Source organism: Neophocaena asiaeorientalis, unplaced genomic scaffold, assembly GCF_003031525.2.
Source record: "Neophocaena asiaeorientalis asiaeorientalis breed wild unplaced genomic scaffold, Neophocaena_asiaeorientalis_V1.1 scaffold147, whole genome shotgun sequence".
In the NCBI taxonomy this organism is placed as follows: Eukaryota; Metazoa; Chordata; class Mammalia; order Artiodactyla; family Phocoenidae; genus Neophocaena; species Neophocaena asiaeorientalis.
In genome coordinates this window covers 3,758,840-3,771,887 of record NW_020173758.1, presented here as the reverse complement: position 1 = coordinate 3,771,887, position 13,048 = coordinate 3,758,840, and the positions used below count along the sequence as shown (strand labels likewise).

The 13,048-nt window shown below is 36.0% G+C and overlaps 1 protein-coding gene across 2 annotated transcripts in view; it reads left to right on the top strand.

The window, feature by feature from the left end:
• The window catches only part of DPYD (dihydropyrimidine dehydrogenase), a 793,614-nt gene that overhangs the window by 180,732 nt on the left and 599,834 nt on the right, over window positions 1–13,048 (top strand). For both annotated transcript variants that reach the window (XM_024751225.1, XM_024751226.1), the window contains exon 4: window positions 11,977–12,064. In XM_024751225.1, the coding sequence (XP_024606993.1) occupies window positions 11,977–12,064 (88 nt within the window). The remainder of the gene's footprint in view (window positions 1–11,976; window positions 12,065–13,048) is intronic.

Genomic DNA, 13,048 nt, shown 5'->3' with positions numbered 1-13,048 from the left:
AGACTGGACTTTGGAGAAAGTCACACCTGGATAATAGTCCTGAATTCAGCTTTCACAACCTGTGAGGCAAACCCTGACATCACCATACACTATTATGATTTTAGAATGAAGTAGAAGAGAAAATTGGGAACCCCAGGACTTTAGGAAATGTCTATTAACTTAATAATCACCAGGATCACAGAAATAAGCAATAAAATATTTCAAATCTAAATCAGAGAAGAAAATTTTGTGCCTTACTATCTTTAAAATGAGAATAACAACAGTATCTACCTTATCAGGTTCTTATAAAGATATAGTGAGTTAATATTTATGTCTACCTCACTGAGTGGTTATGAAGATTAAATGAGTTAATATTTATAAAACACATACAATAGTACTAGCATATAGCAACTTCTACACAAGTATTTATTAAATAAATTAAACCAAATATAAATATTTTTCACTGTAAGTGTATGTTATTTACATAAGTTTGAAAGTCAATTATTAAAATAAAATAATTTTTCCCAAACATTAAAAACAATAACTGGCATATACCCAAAGTTCTGGTTGTCTTTTTCAGCTACGTTAAAATGAATCTATTTTCAAGCAGACCAACAACAAAGACAAGGGACCCAACCATTTTCTCACTGGAGGAGGAAATAGTAGAGAAACCAGAAAATCAACTGTTATAGTCCAATGTGTTAATTACTTTGATAAAGAAATCCACAGGGTGCTCTGGGAGATCAGAATGGTAAGAACCAGGGGGCTTCATGAGAGACAGCTGAGATGAATTCTGCAGCAGGTTTGAAGTGCGGCTCTTCAGGCAAGGGACTAGCCTGTTGGAATAGATAGAGGCTGAAAAATGACTTGACCTGTTCACAGAACTGCAGAGTTCTAGAGTGGGGCAGGTGTTGCAGCTGGAGCTGGAGGAGTGCAATAGACAGGGGCCAAGTTCAAAGGTCATTATATGCCGGTTTTCCCTTTACACAGGAGAATGTCATGATCGGATACAGGTTTTTAAAAAGATCACCAGGATTGTGTAAAACACTTGAAAAAATTTGTGCTGAATACAGTTTTCTTTTACTTGGGGTAATCAACATAGATTTAATTAAGTAAAAGGAATGAATATTTAAATTTAATTTAAAGTGTGTTTAAAAACTTTTACTTTTAAAAAAGGAGGAGTGACATTATTTTTATGAAATAAAACTTTCAGATAAATTTGTGTGGGCTCCACACTTGAAACTGAATACTAGTTCCAACAGGAAGAAAATTCAGATATGGCATTTGCTCTCCAAATCTGTTCTTTCAGCACCTAAAGTATTGCAATCACTGTTGCACTTACAAAGAAAAAAAAAAAAACTGAACAAAAATCTCTATTACATGAAGTAAGTCCAGTATATTTTTGAGTCAACGTCTTCCAAGTAAGTTTCAGTAAACTCTCTCCTTCGCCGGCACAGAACTTAGAACATGGTGGCTTTTTAATAAATGTATTCCTACATTCCTGCTGCACTTAGATAGCTGAGATTTGGATAAATTTAAATACTATTATTGGCAAATACTGTCTTATAATTTTAAGGCCAAGTATTTTATTCAGATGATGTTTTAACTTAATTAATGACTCCCTCCAGCACTTGTGCGGTCACTCACTCACTCTTTTTTTTTGGCCAGACCTGACCCTTTGTTCTGTTAGCTTTGTGAACCACCAGCTACTCAGAAGTATACTTCATTGTGGTCTTCCTATTAAAACCTTCAACTAGCCCCTTGTAAAACTTAAAGAGGATATGGGAGCATCGTAGGTTGGCTTTGGCCTTGTCAATTCAAATGACCAAAATGAAAATTACACAAAATAATGTGATTTTAGTTGCCAAACAACATCTAAGTCTTTTTTAAAATTTTTTATATTACATGTTTTATTTACACATTGCAAAAAATTCAAATAATATAACATTGTAGAAAGTAAAATCTATCCTAAATCTTAGTCTCCATGCACTTAAGTAGGTTTACACATTTACACAAATGTTCTTTTTTTTCATGATCAATATATCCCACATATCTAGGAGTTGTAGTTTCTCTTTTACATGTTTATTAGAAATCAAAGATCTGTCAATATTACTATTATTATTATATTTTTTCTGAAATTGCCTGAAAAAAGTCATAAAATATAAAGCTTTTTCAGTTTTGACATTTGCTGAAAATTTTGCTTTTAGAGCATCTATGACTAATATAAATTACCTTTTTGGGTTGCCCTTCCTAAAGGGGCTTCATTGGTATTAAGATAAACATACAACAGGTGTTACGAAGTTTGAAAATATAATTTGCACAGCATATGGACATGCTACGAAAAATAATTTCTTCTTTCTAAGAAGCCTGGAAGGATTCTCAGTATAAATCAAAGAGTTTATGACACTACTGGGGAAACAGTCCAGGTGAAACAAGATTATTGAGTAGGAGGAAAGCTATAATAAAAACTGTCAGTACTGTCACCTAGTTCTCCCTAAGGTCTGTAAAGGATCAAAAGTGTATTGAGCATCATGTAACAGATGTCTAGAATGTGAGGGGAACCACAATTGTGCTGATCAGCAATATACTGGTTTGAAAAATAATTACATATGGCTTGTTGTAGTTAAAAATGGTAGGCTAGACTATAAAATGTATTGTGAATCTTGGGTTTTTGAAAACGACCACATGCTAACTAAACGTGTAACTGATCTTTATTATGGATGTATGTCGTCACATGTATTCAAATTAAAATGGTATGTAAAATATAGGTATTTTCTTATTTGCAAACAGTTACCTAAGGAAATATTTTATTTGTGCATAGATAGCATATTTTGTCAGGACAAAGTGCTACCCTACCCTGGAGGGTAAGAAATACTTTGTCACCATCTCACCAGGTGGCAGCAGTTGAAAAGGGGAAGGGAGAAATATGCCTTATACAGGCATTGAAAATACAGAAGTACTAGGAGATAACGTGTGGAGCAGGAATGAAGGAAAGCCTCTTTCATCGCATGGATTCTCATATTTGCTAATTGCTTTTGTTAGTTACTTACTCAACTATACATCCATAATAAAGATCAGTTTACATTTTTAGTTAGGATATATCCATTTTTCAAAAGCACAAACTTCACAGTATACTGAGTTGCCTAACCTATCATCTTTAATTTAACTGATTTTTGGGAGAAGAATATGTTTGCCTCATACTATTAGCATGAAGAAACAACCAGAAACCTCATGAGGAAAGGATGCTGTATAAATGACTTTGGGTCACTAATGAGATTGACATGTATTTTAGCCATTTAATTCCTGAAGAAGTGCACTGACAGGAATTTTCCATAAACATTTGTGAGTAATACTGAGAACCAAAGATGGGTTATGTAGTCTCTGCCCTGGATGAACCCATAATCTTTTTTTTTTAATGAATTACATTAGGCAACAGAATTTCTTTTCCTCTCATTCCTTTTATTCGTTCATTCCTCCTATATTATTGGGCAGGTAAAATGTACATGGTGTAATAGCTGCTGTGTGGAATACGGAGAAACCACATATGCATCCATAACTTGCTGTCAGTATCAAGCTCTAGTAGACTCATTGGTCCATAGTAAAATCCTACTTGTTCTTCAGTCTCCAGCATAAGTATCTTTGTTCGAGAAGGCTTCTCTGATTTTCCTGAAGTAGAAATACTTTTTCCTACTTCTGAAATCCCATAAGGAGAAAATGAAGATTTAAAGCATATATTTATGTTTGTCAGATATCCACTACGTTTAATGTATGTAAATAACTGTAAAACATTATACTGTGACTCTTCACTGACCCCTTTCACATTAAAGGAGAGAAAGCAATGCATAACTTTTCAGAGCATTTTGCGAGTTATAGAGAATGCCTGTTAAGTAACTAAAGAAGTACATACTATTTGGTGTAGGTGTATAATATTTAAACATTCTCACAACAAACCTCTGAAGTACAAATTATTACCTCCATTTTCATATGAGAAAACTGATCCCCAGAGAGGTTAGGTCATTTGCCTGAAGTCTTAACACCAGTACAGTGAAGTCAAGAATTAAATATGGGCAATCAAGATCCAGAGCTTGTTCTCTTAACCTCTATGCTATGCTTTCTGAGGTAATACGTTTAAAGGCTTTGGACAAGCAAGCACATTTGAGCACTTAGTAATTAATATTAGTGTACACATAAGTCTGGGTGTGTGCACACAGACGCTCTATATATCATACCTATACGCTATGTATAATCTGGCTTGTTTATGCTGCCTATATTTAGTATAACCAAGTCTCACAAGTAACCCTATCCAGCTACATGGCTTATCACCCTCTCATTACTGCAAGAGAGAGGAATCTCTTTATCTTCTCGAATCTGGCCATCTTCTTCAATCCCTTTAAATACTCTCAATCCCCACCATCTTTAAGGTGGATAAAAAATGGTTTCCTGGGCTTCCCTGGTGGCGCAGTGGTTGAGAGTCCGCCTGCCGATGCAGGGGACACGGGTTCGTGCCCTGGTCTGGGAGGATCCCACGTGCCGTGGAGTGGCTGGGCCTGTGAGCCATGGGCGCTGGGCCTGTGCGTTCAGAGCCTGTGCTCCGCAACGGGAGAGGCCACAGCAGTGAGAGGCCCGCGGACCGCAAAAAAAAAAAAAGGTTTCCTAAGAGTGTTGCCAAGCGGACCATCCCTCCAGGACATAAAGCAGGACTTTTATCTATTAGTATCTCTGGTTTTCTTGATCAAAGTATACCTCTGTTGTAGCTGCAAATGACAGGGATAAAACTATATCATAGGTTTTAGGGCCTAGATATCTACTTGGCAGAAAAAAACATTTAAGAAATACTTTGATTTTTTCTGTATTCATTGACCTTAAGTGTTTCTGTGTTACTGACATGTTTTTAAAACTTGTGAATGTGTAATACTTACTTTTTTTTTTTTGGCTGCGCCATGTGGCATGTGTGATTTTAGTTCGCTGACTGGGGATTGAACCCATGCCCCCTGCATTGGGATCACAGTGTCTTAACCCCTCGACCACCAGGGAAGTTCCCAATTACTTGTAATAGTTACAATATAATAACATTTTTTATTCCATTTCAACAATTCAATTTGTAAGTCATGATCTTGTACCCTTCAAATAAATTTATAGTAGAGAGAAATTGGAAATGGGGGCACTCTTCCTTCACTGCTGTAACCTACATTTGGCAAATAAACCTATTTTCTTTAGATTTTGGTATTGGTATTGAAATCTTGGCTTATTATTTAAAACTGCTATTTCTAGTATCTTAAAGCCCTAGTAGATTCTGAAAGCCTTAAGGACTGACCCCACTTCCTTTAATCATACTTGGTTCTCTTTTCATACCTAATTATTTCTGTCTTATGCATATATGCATGATATGTGTTTATTTTCTTTCAACGACTTCTTGCAGTTTATAATATATACAGATTCCATCACATTCTTCTTGTTCCACCTCTGTACAACAAAAACTTAAAGTCCCATTGGCTCTCATAAGAAAGAGAAAAATCTAAGTTTAAGAGCAGCATTCTTCAGATACTCATGATGATACTCTCTTTGTGTAGTAAAATAGGACGGTATGTTTGCTTAAAAATTTTCAGGAGGTAATATGTACTAAAGTCTTATGGAAGTGTTTTATTTGCTTGCAGGACAAGATGTATGCAAATTTATGGCTTCTTAGGCTGTTGAGGTTTCTGTAGCACACACAGTTTTTTCAAAAATAAGACTATGCTCAAAAAGTATCTTTCCAATAGAAGTGGCTACAGCTAAAGCTGTTTAAAGCTGTAATTGAATTAGCCTTCGAAACTGTGTAATATCATAAAACTCTAATGTTTTCATCTTGACTTGAGAAGCCTCTTGAGGAGATGGTTAAGACTACCTTCCACTTTTTTTTTTTTTTCCTTAAACTAAAATTGGACTCTAGGAGAGAGGATACTATAGCCTTTTTCTAGCTGTGACTTCTCAACTGCTTTTTTCTCAGTCTTCAAATTACTCTGGGAAGGAGGCACTAGTGTTGTCAAGAGATGAGGTCAGTAAAACATCACCTTTTAAAATTTTGAGTTGTCTTCATACCTGAATGGGCTAGATGGGTGTAAGATGGTAAATATGTTCCAGTAGTTCCTTCAGCTGCCTTGGCCACTGGTTTCATTATGCTTCTGGGAGATTTGCAGAGGCTCAATATTCTCATCTATGAAGTGGAGATAAAAGTGATCTTATTAATTTTTAAGAATCACTTATATATGAAGATCAAAAATGAGTATTATTTTTAACTTTTAAGTTCCTTCATTTAACTCAAAATATGCAAAAAGTGTAAAACGCACATTTTTAGCTATTAGTATTTGAGACAAAACAATTTTCTGACACAGACTATAGAAATATTGTAGAAAAGTTCTTAACTATGTTATATTCCTAGATTCATGATCATCCAACAAAATGTTTTGAGCATTGATTGTGTGAATTGTGTACTGTTCTAAATTTTGCTTCTTTTTTTTTTTTTTTCGGTACGCGGGCCTCTCACTGTTGTGGCGTCTCCCGTTGCGGAGCACAGGCTCCGCACACACAAGCTCAGCGGCCATGGCTCACGGGCCCAGCCGCTCTGCTGCATGTACGATCCTCCCGGACCGGGGCACAAACCCGCGTCCCCTGCATCGGCAGGCGGACTCTAAAACACTGCGCCACCAGGGAAGCCCTAAATTTTCCTTCTTTTGAACTGTCTTGGAGCACCCACATGTGAATGGAAATTTCTAGTGGATAAATATCTTTACTTGAAAATTGTTTTGTTGTTAACCTATAAAATCAAATAAATATTAAAAGCCTTAAAACATGAACATCGTTGGTGGGGTTAAAAGGCAGAATGGTGAACAGGATAAAAAAATTCAGTTAGGGCTTTCCTGGTGGCACAGTGGTTGAGAGTCCGCCTGCCGATGCAGGGGACATGGGTTCGTGCCCTGGTCCGGGAAGATCCCACATGCCTAAAAAAAAAAAAAGTTCAGTTATTGTAAATGATGTTGCCATAGCTTTCCAGCCCAGTGGAATGTAGAAACTGGGCCAAGATGCATATTAGGAATATTCAAAGTTAGTTCCAAATACCCTTGAGCTAGTAAGAACCTGTGGTGTAATCAGAGAAGCAGAGTCAGAAAGTATATAGGAAAGGCTGTTAATGGAATACTGAGAGAAGCAGAGAGAATTATTGGAAGCTGAGAATGGCTCTTGTATATTTAATGCATCAGAACATTGGATTAGTCTCATCATACTTTAAAGATGCCAACCAGCTTTCTTGGGTCCTTTTATTATGACAGAATCTGGGTGCAAGTGATGTAAGCTGTGGAACTCAGATATATGTATGACACTTCTAACCTCCATTTCTTGATTCACACACCTTCCATTCAGTCTGATACTCCATTCTGCCCAGTTTCAGTAGAAATGATGGCAAGTTGGGGAAGGATATTAGACTATATATTTGCTTACACCGGTTATAATAGGGTGGAGAAGTTAGATCCTGTACCCACTGCTACACCTGAAGTAGTTAGACCTTTCCAAATAAAGGTACTGAATATCAAAGATCTGAGGAAATAAAACATGAATATTAAGAAAATATTTAAATTTTTTAATGTAAATACTGACTTGCCCAGTTTGATTATATAAGCTAACATAGATAATACATAACCTGATGAAACAGTGCTGACTTGATTGAACCAAAGTCTAGCAAAAAACCCAAAGACAATGCAATGTGAGTTTTCAAGTCTTTCAAACAGATTTGTGTGATTTTTTTAAACTGAGAAAGAAATTAATTATTATTTAAACTCATGGATTAGAAAATTCTTCAACAAGCATATGTTACTATTCCAACTGCTATGTATGCTTAACAATAAAAGAAGCAGGCATCTGTTCTCAGATGTGTGAAGAATGAAATGCTTTAGTTCATTGCTCACTATAATGTTTTTTGGTGTCATACTGTGGAGTAAAACAGGCCAGCCTCTGGGCTTCCCTGGTGGTGCAGTGGTTGAAAGTCCACTTGCCGATGCGGGGGACGTGGGTTCGTGCCCCAGTTTAAAAAAAAAAAAAAAAAAAAGCTGTCCAGCCTCACTGATATTTGGGGAGAGGAATCATAGCTCTCTTTCCCTAGAGAAAGTTCCTGGATAAATATATCTTTAATAGTTTTTGTCCTTTAAATAGTGGTACTAAAGTTTTCATACATTTTTTATGGTGATGTTGAATCATGAAGGATTACCATTATTAAAGATTGTATATTTTGCTTTTAATGAAATCTGTAGTTGTCCTCTCTATTAAATATAAAATGTTTATATAAATATATATATATATTTTTTATATAATTATATTTTTTATATAAATATAAAAAAAGTTCATCATTGGTAAAAAATTAAGACTTTTTATTGCCTTAAAAATAATTTAACATAGTATAAATGTAATTATTTGGGGATTAAAATATTACATAAATGTTTATCTGTGTTAACTTTCGCCTCTTACAATGCATTTAAAAATAAACTGCACTATAAAAGAGTTACTTTGAAACATAAAAGGGGAATTAAATGACTGAGGATAAAAACAAGTGTAACTTAAATGTTACTTCTAATGAAAAATTTATGTAGGACTGTGGTTTACAATAATTGTTGACATATTCCCCTAAGTACTGTGTCTGTGATTTTTCATGGTATCAATCATTTAAAGCAATTTAGGTAATACATTCTGACATGCATTTCTGCTATTTTATTTACACCATTTGCCTACATCATTGTAATGCAGTACCTTTCTGATTTGGTACAGTAAATGCACTCTGTAATATCTATTATGGCATGGTCAAAGGATAATTTATTGTCAAATAGAAAAATAGGTCAACACTAATGTCACTTGATGATCAATCCCCCCCCTAGTGTAATAAAACATCTCCCCAGTATGCATTCCACTGCAGTGGTTGATATTTTATAGGACTACCTGGCTATAGCAGTAGTGTAATTACTGAGCTGTCAGAGTGATAAGTGGGATTAATGGCAGCCTGATGCACTTTAGTCTGCAGAGCGCTTAGAGAATTGCAAGATGGTATTATTATCAGAGTCTGCCCATTCTGGCATATTCATGGCACCAAAGAAAAAAAGAATGCTACAATTCAGGTTTCCATTGCCCTGCCTCATTAACATTTGACATTTTCAACAGCTGTTATTTGTGAACTAGCTCAATAATAAAAGGAGAATTATTTGGTAAAGAGGCTTAATAACCACAACTAAAACTCCTTGTGTTGTCAGTGCTGTTAAGTGAATCTGTTTATGTTGAATATAAGATTTCTCTGGAAGAACAGAAAAATACACTTTGAATTAATTTGGCTCATTCATACCTGCTGACATTATAGCTTTATTTTTTAATTGCCTTGTTATTCAAGTTGCGTGTTAAAAAAAAGAAAAGCCGAAAGCTTGTGACTTCATTAGGGATAACCAGAATCCTCTATCTATTTATCTATATCTTTATCTATCATAACAAGTATTTCCGTTGCTTTATTCTTATGGAGTGGTAGATATTTAAAAAATTGTCAAAATGACTTTTTTACAAATCAGAAGACATTTAAGATTGCATATTATTTTATAGCTATTTTTATTTTAGCTATTTTATTTTACCACATAATAGGAAATCCTTTCAAACCACTGTTAATGTACAACATATTTATCCATGTGAAGATAACACATATAAGTATCACGTCGTTTCAACATCAAGGACCAAATAAACCATGCTTTGTTTTCTTTTTGGATTGTTGTCCTACTGATCATACTTCCAAGAAATTCTTTTTAAACTCAGTGACAGTGTTTTAGGGAAAAAAAACCCCATAAGTATAAGAAGATAGGAATTCAACTAAATTATAAATGTGAATCTAACAATGGCATTTAGTGAAATGATAGGGGAGAGGTTTAATGACTGCATTTCAGAGAGGACAATTGATTATGAAAAGCCTTCGGTACTCATTGTGTAAAATTTAATTTAGAGAGAAGGCTAAGGGCACAAACCAGAGAGAAGAGATCAGATTTAAAAACAAGATATTAATTAGGTACTGAGAAATTGGTTCAGACAATGAAGAGGACTCTCTGACTTATAAAAGAATGACAAGGAGACCGGTATTGTTTTCTTAAAGGAAATGAACCAACGTCTTTACACATGGAAGTGGATAGAAAATGAGCCAGCTAGTGACCTTTGTCACTGAGCAACGTGGGACTCATTCTCAGTGAAATTCTCAGAGAATTCTCGTCTTCTGACAGATGTGACAATGGTATATGTTAAATTTCAGATCACCAGCTTAATTTTTCACTACTCCCACTTTCACTTTATGCCATACCAGATTCCATTAGTTCACCTACCCTCTCATGTTTTTTCTCTCCAGGCCTTGGCACGTACTGTTTTTATCCTTTGTCATTTTCTTGAGTGACCCTGCACTCCAAATCCCACCTTCATTTGCTTCCCTAATGCCCACTCATTCTTCAATCATCCCTTTAAGTGTTATTGTTCCCAATAAGCTTTGCCTGACTCTCTCCCTCTAGGACTACTGTTCCTCTTATATGCTCCCTTAGCATGCTGTTTTTACCCAAATTCACATTGACCACACTGACTACTACAAGTACCTTTTATATGTCTGAACTTCCTCCAAACTGCAAGTTCCATGAGAGCAGGACCATGGTGGTCTTGTTCATCACTTTTATAACCTCATATCCCAGGTTCTACCATGTAACAAGGGCTCATTAAATATTTATCAAATGAATACACAAATACGTATATGAATGTACAAATTAAAGACCGTTCTAACCAGTGGTTTCAGTCCTAAGGTAGTAATTATAGAACTGTGATTCTCACTGTGTGGCTCCAACCATGTTTATCAGAATCACCTTAAAGGGTTTTTCCAAAATGCAGATTCCCAGGCCAATAACTCAAACTCAGGAGGGGCTTCTCTGTGGAAATTATGACATTTATCAAGCTTCCCAGGTGGTTCTTAGGAACACTGAAGTTTGAACATGTCTCTGGTCATTTCTGCAGAAAGCAGATTCTGATATGAGATTAGTATGTGGGAAGTTTATTAGAAGATCCACACCTGTAACAAGAGTGAAGGAATCAGGATTGGACAGACATAGCTACAATAAAGGCTGCAGTAGATCACTGCAGACCTATTCCCCAAGTGAGGGCAAGGAGACTGGGCCTCTACCTCCCCTCACTGACCTGTGATTGGAAACTGGCAGCAGCTAGAAAGGGGACATGACCTTGGTTCAGCCTGTTCTCTTCACGTGAGGGCACAGCAGCTGGAGGAATAAATGCTTCAGTCTGAAAGCGGGTAGATCTGGTCTATGCATTGAGGCATCTACTGCAAAGCTCAATTGCCATGTGAATAATGCGTAGGTTAAAAGACATCAGAAAATTGGAGGAGGGAGGGAGGGAGGGAGGGATGATGGCAGGGGAAGAAGAAGGCTGGGAGGAGAGGTGAGTGGAAAAGTGGGAGGGATGAATGGAGGAAGAAAGGAATTTACACGTGGTAAAAAGAGAGACTTTACCTTTGTGTTTGTATAATTGTGGTGTAAAAGGCATACAAAACTTTTATCATAAAAGATTCCATTCTCTAAGCATTATCAGTGTCGTGAGGGATCCAAGTAAGACTGATTTAGTAAATGGATGGATGAATGATGTATCTTAAATAAGTATGATCTTCTTAAACTCTAGGAGGAACACCAAGAGAAAGGGCAGTTATTAGCCTCAGTGGTGCCATTTCATACACCTTAGGAGGTGAAACACAAAAGTGTTTGTGAAACACAAGTGAAACACAAGTTTCACAAAAGGGAAACACAAGTACTCTATGTTTATTGCTTAAAAAATTTTTGTATCTAAAAATAGTACAATTTTATTTGTTCTTAATAGACACTAATTCTGAATGGGTATAGGGTAGAGAATATATAGAATATGATCTCACTTACTTTATAGTTTCTTTAATTCAGTTATTTTATTCCCTAGATGCCTGAAATGTGCAGATGCCCCCTGTCAGAAGAGCTGTCCAACTAATCTAGATATTAAATCGTTCATCACAAGTATCTCAAACAAGGTAAATTTGGATTCAGTTCTGCAAATGAAAATTAATAACAGCCTTTGATCTTGTTCTCTATCTATTATGACCATGATTAAAGCATAAAGCTTGTCTTAGTAAATTGGGTTAAAGTATTAAAAATATGATTTCTATAGGCCTGTGAAAATGTGGCACATTTTATTAATTAGTCTCTCCCAGTTTGTGATATGATTATTGTGAAATGCGTATTCACTGTTTATTGTCTTAAAAATTAGTTTGTGTTGAAATTAGTCATTTTTTAATACAAAGCATTCACTGAATTGATTTACTCTAGCTTAGGCTTGCTAAATGCTTATAGATAGGAATGTCATTGATTATCTGAACACATTCAAATTTGTGAAGTATCTTTGTGTTTTTGTTTTTTGCGGTACGCGGGCCTCTCACTGTTGTGGCCTCTCCCACTGCGGAGCACAGGCTCTGGACGCACAGGCTAAGCGGCCATGGCTCATGGGCCTAACCGCTCCGCGGCATGTGGGATCTTCCCGGACCGGGGCACGAACCCGTGTCCCCTGCATCGACAGGCGGACTCTCAACCACTGCGCCCCCAGGGAAGTCCGTATCTTTGTTTTAAAATGTGCTTTGGTATTAACTCTGGCACACTGAAACAAATCAAGGGAATTTGTTTAAGATTCGGAATAATTCATAGAGACTGATAGAGTTGTAACCAAAAACCCCCCAACAATTAAAAAATAGAAAACAGACTTTTATGGGCATGAGTAGAAAAAAAAGGAATTTTGATCTTTCAGTTTTTGTTTTTTTTTTAAGTCAATGTAAGGCTAAGCCTAATTTTTATTCACTAAGAGAATGGTTTATTGATTGAATAATTAATTAATAGTATCTTTTGTTTGTGAAAGGAGCATTACAAGCTCTTAGCCAAGTATCTTATCTTTTAACTGAGCAAAAGCTGAAGTAATCTTCTCATAAGGATGTAGCGAATCCTTCCTTTCACAGGGTTTAAAACTT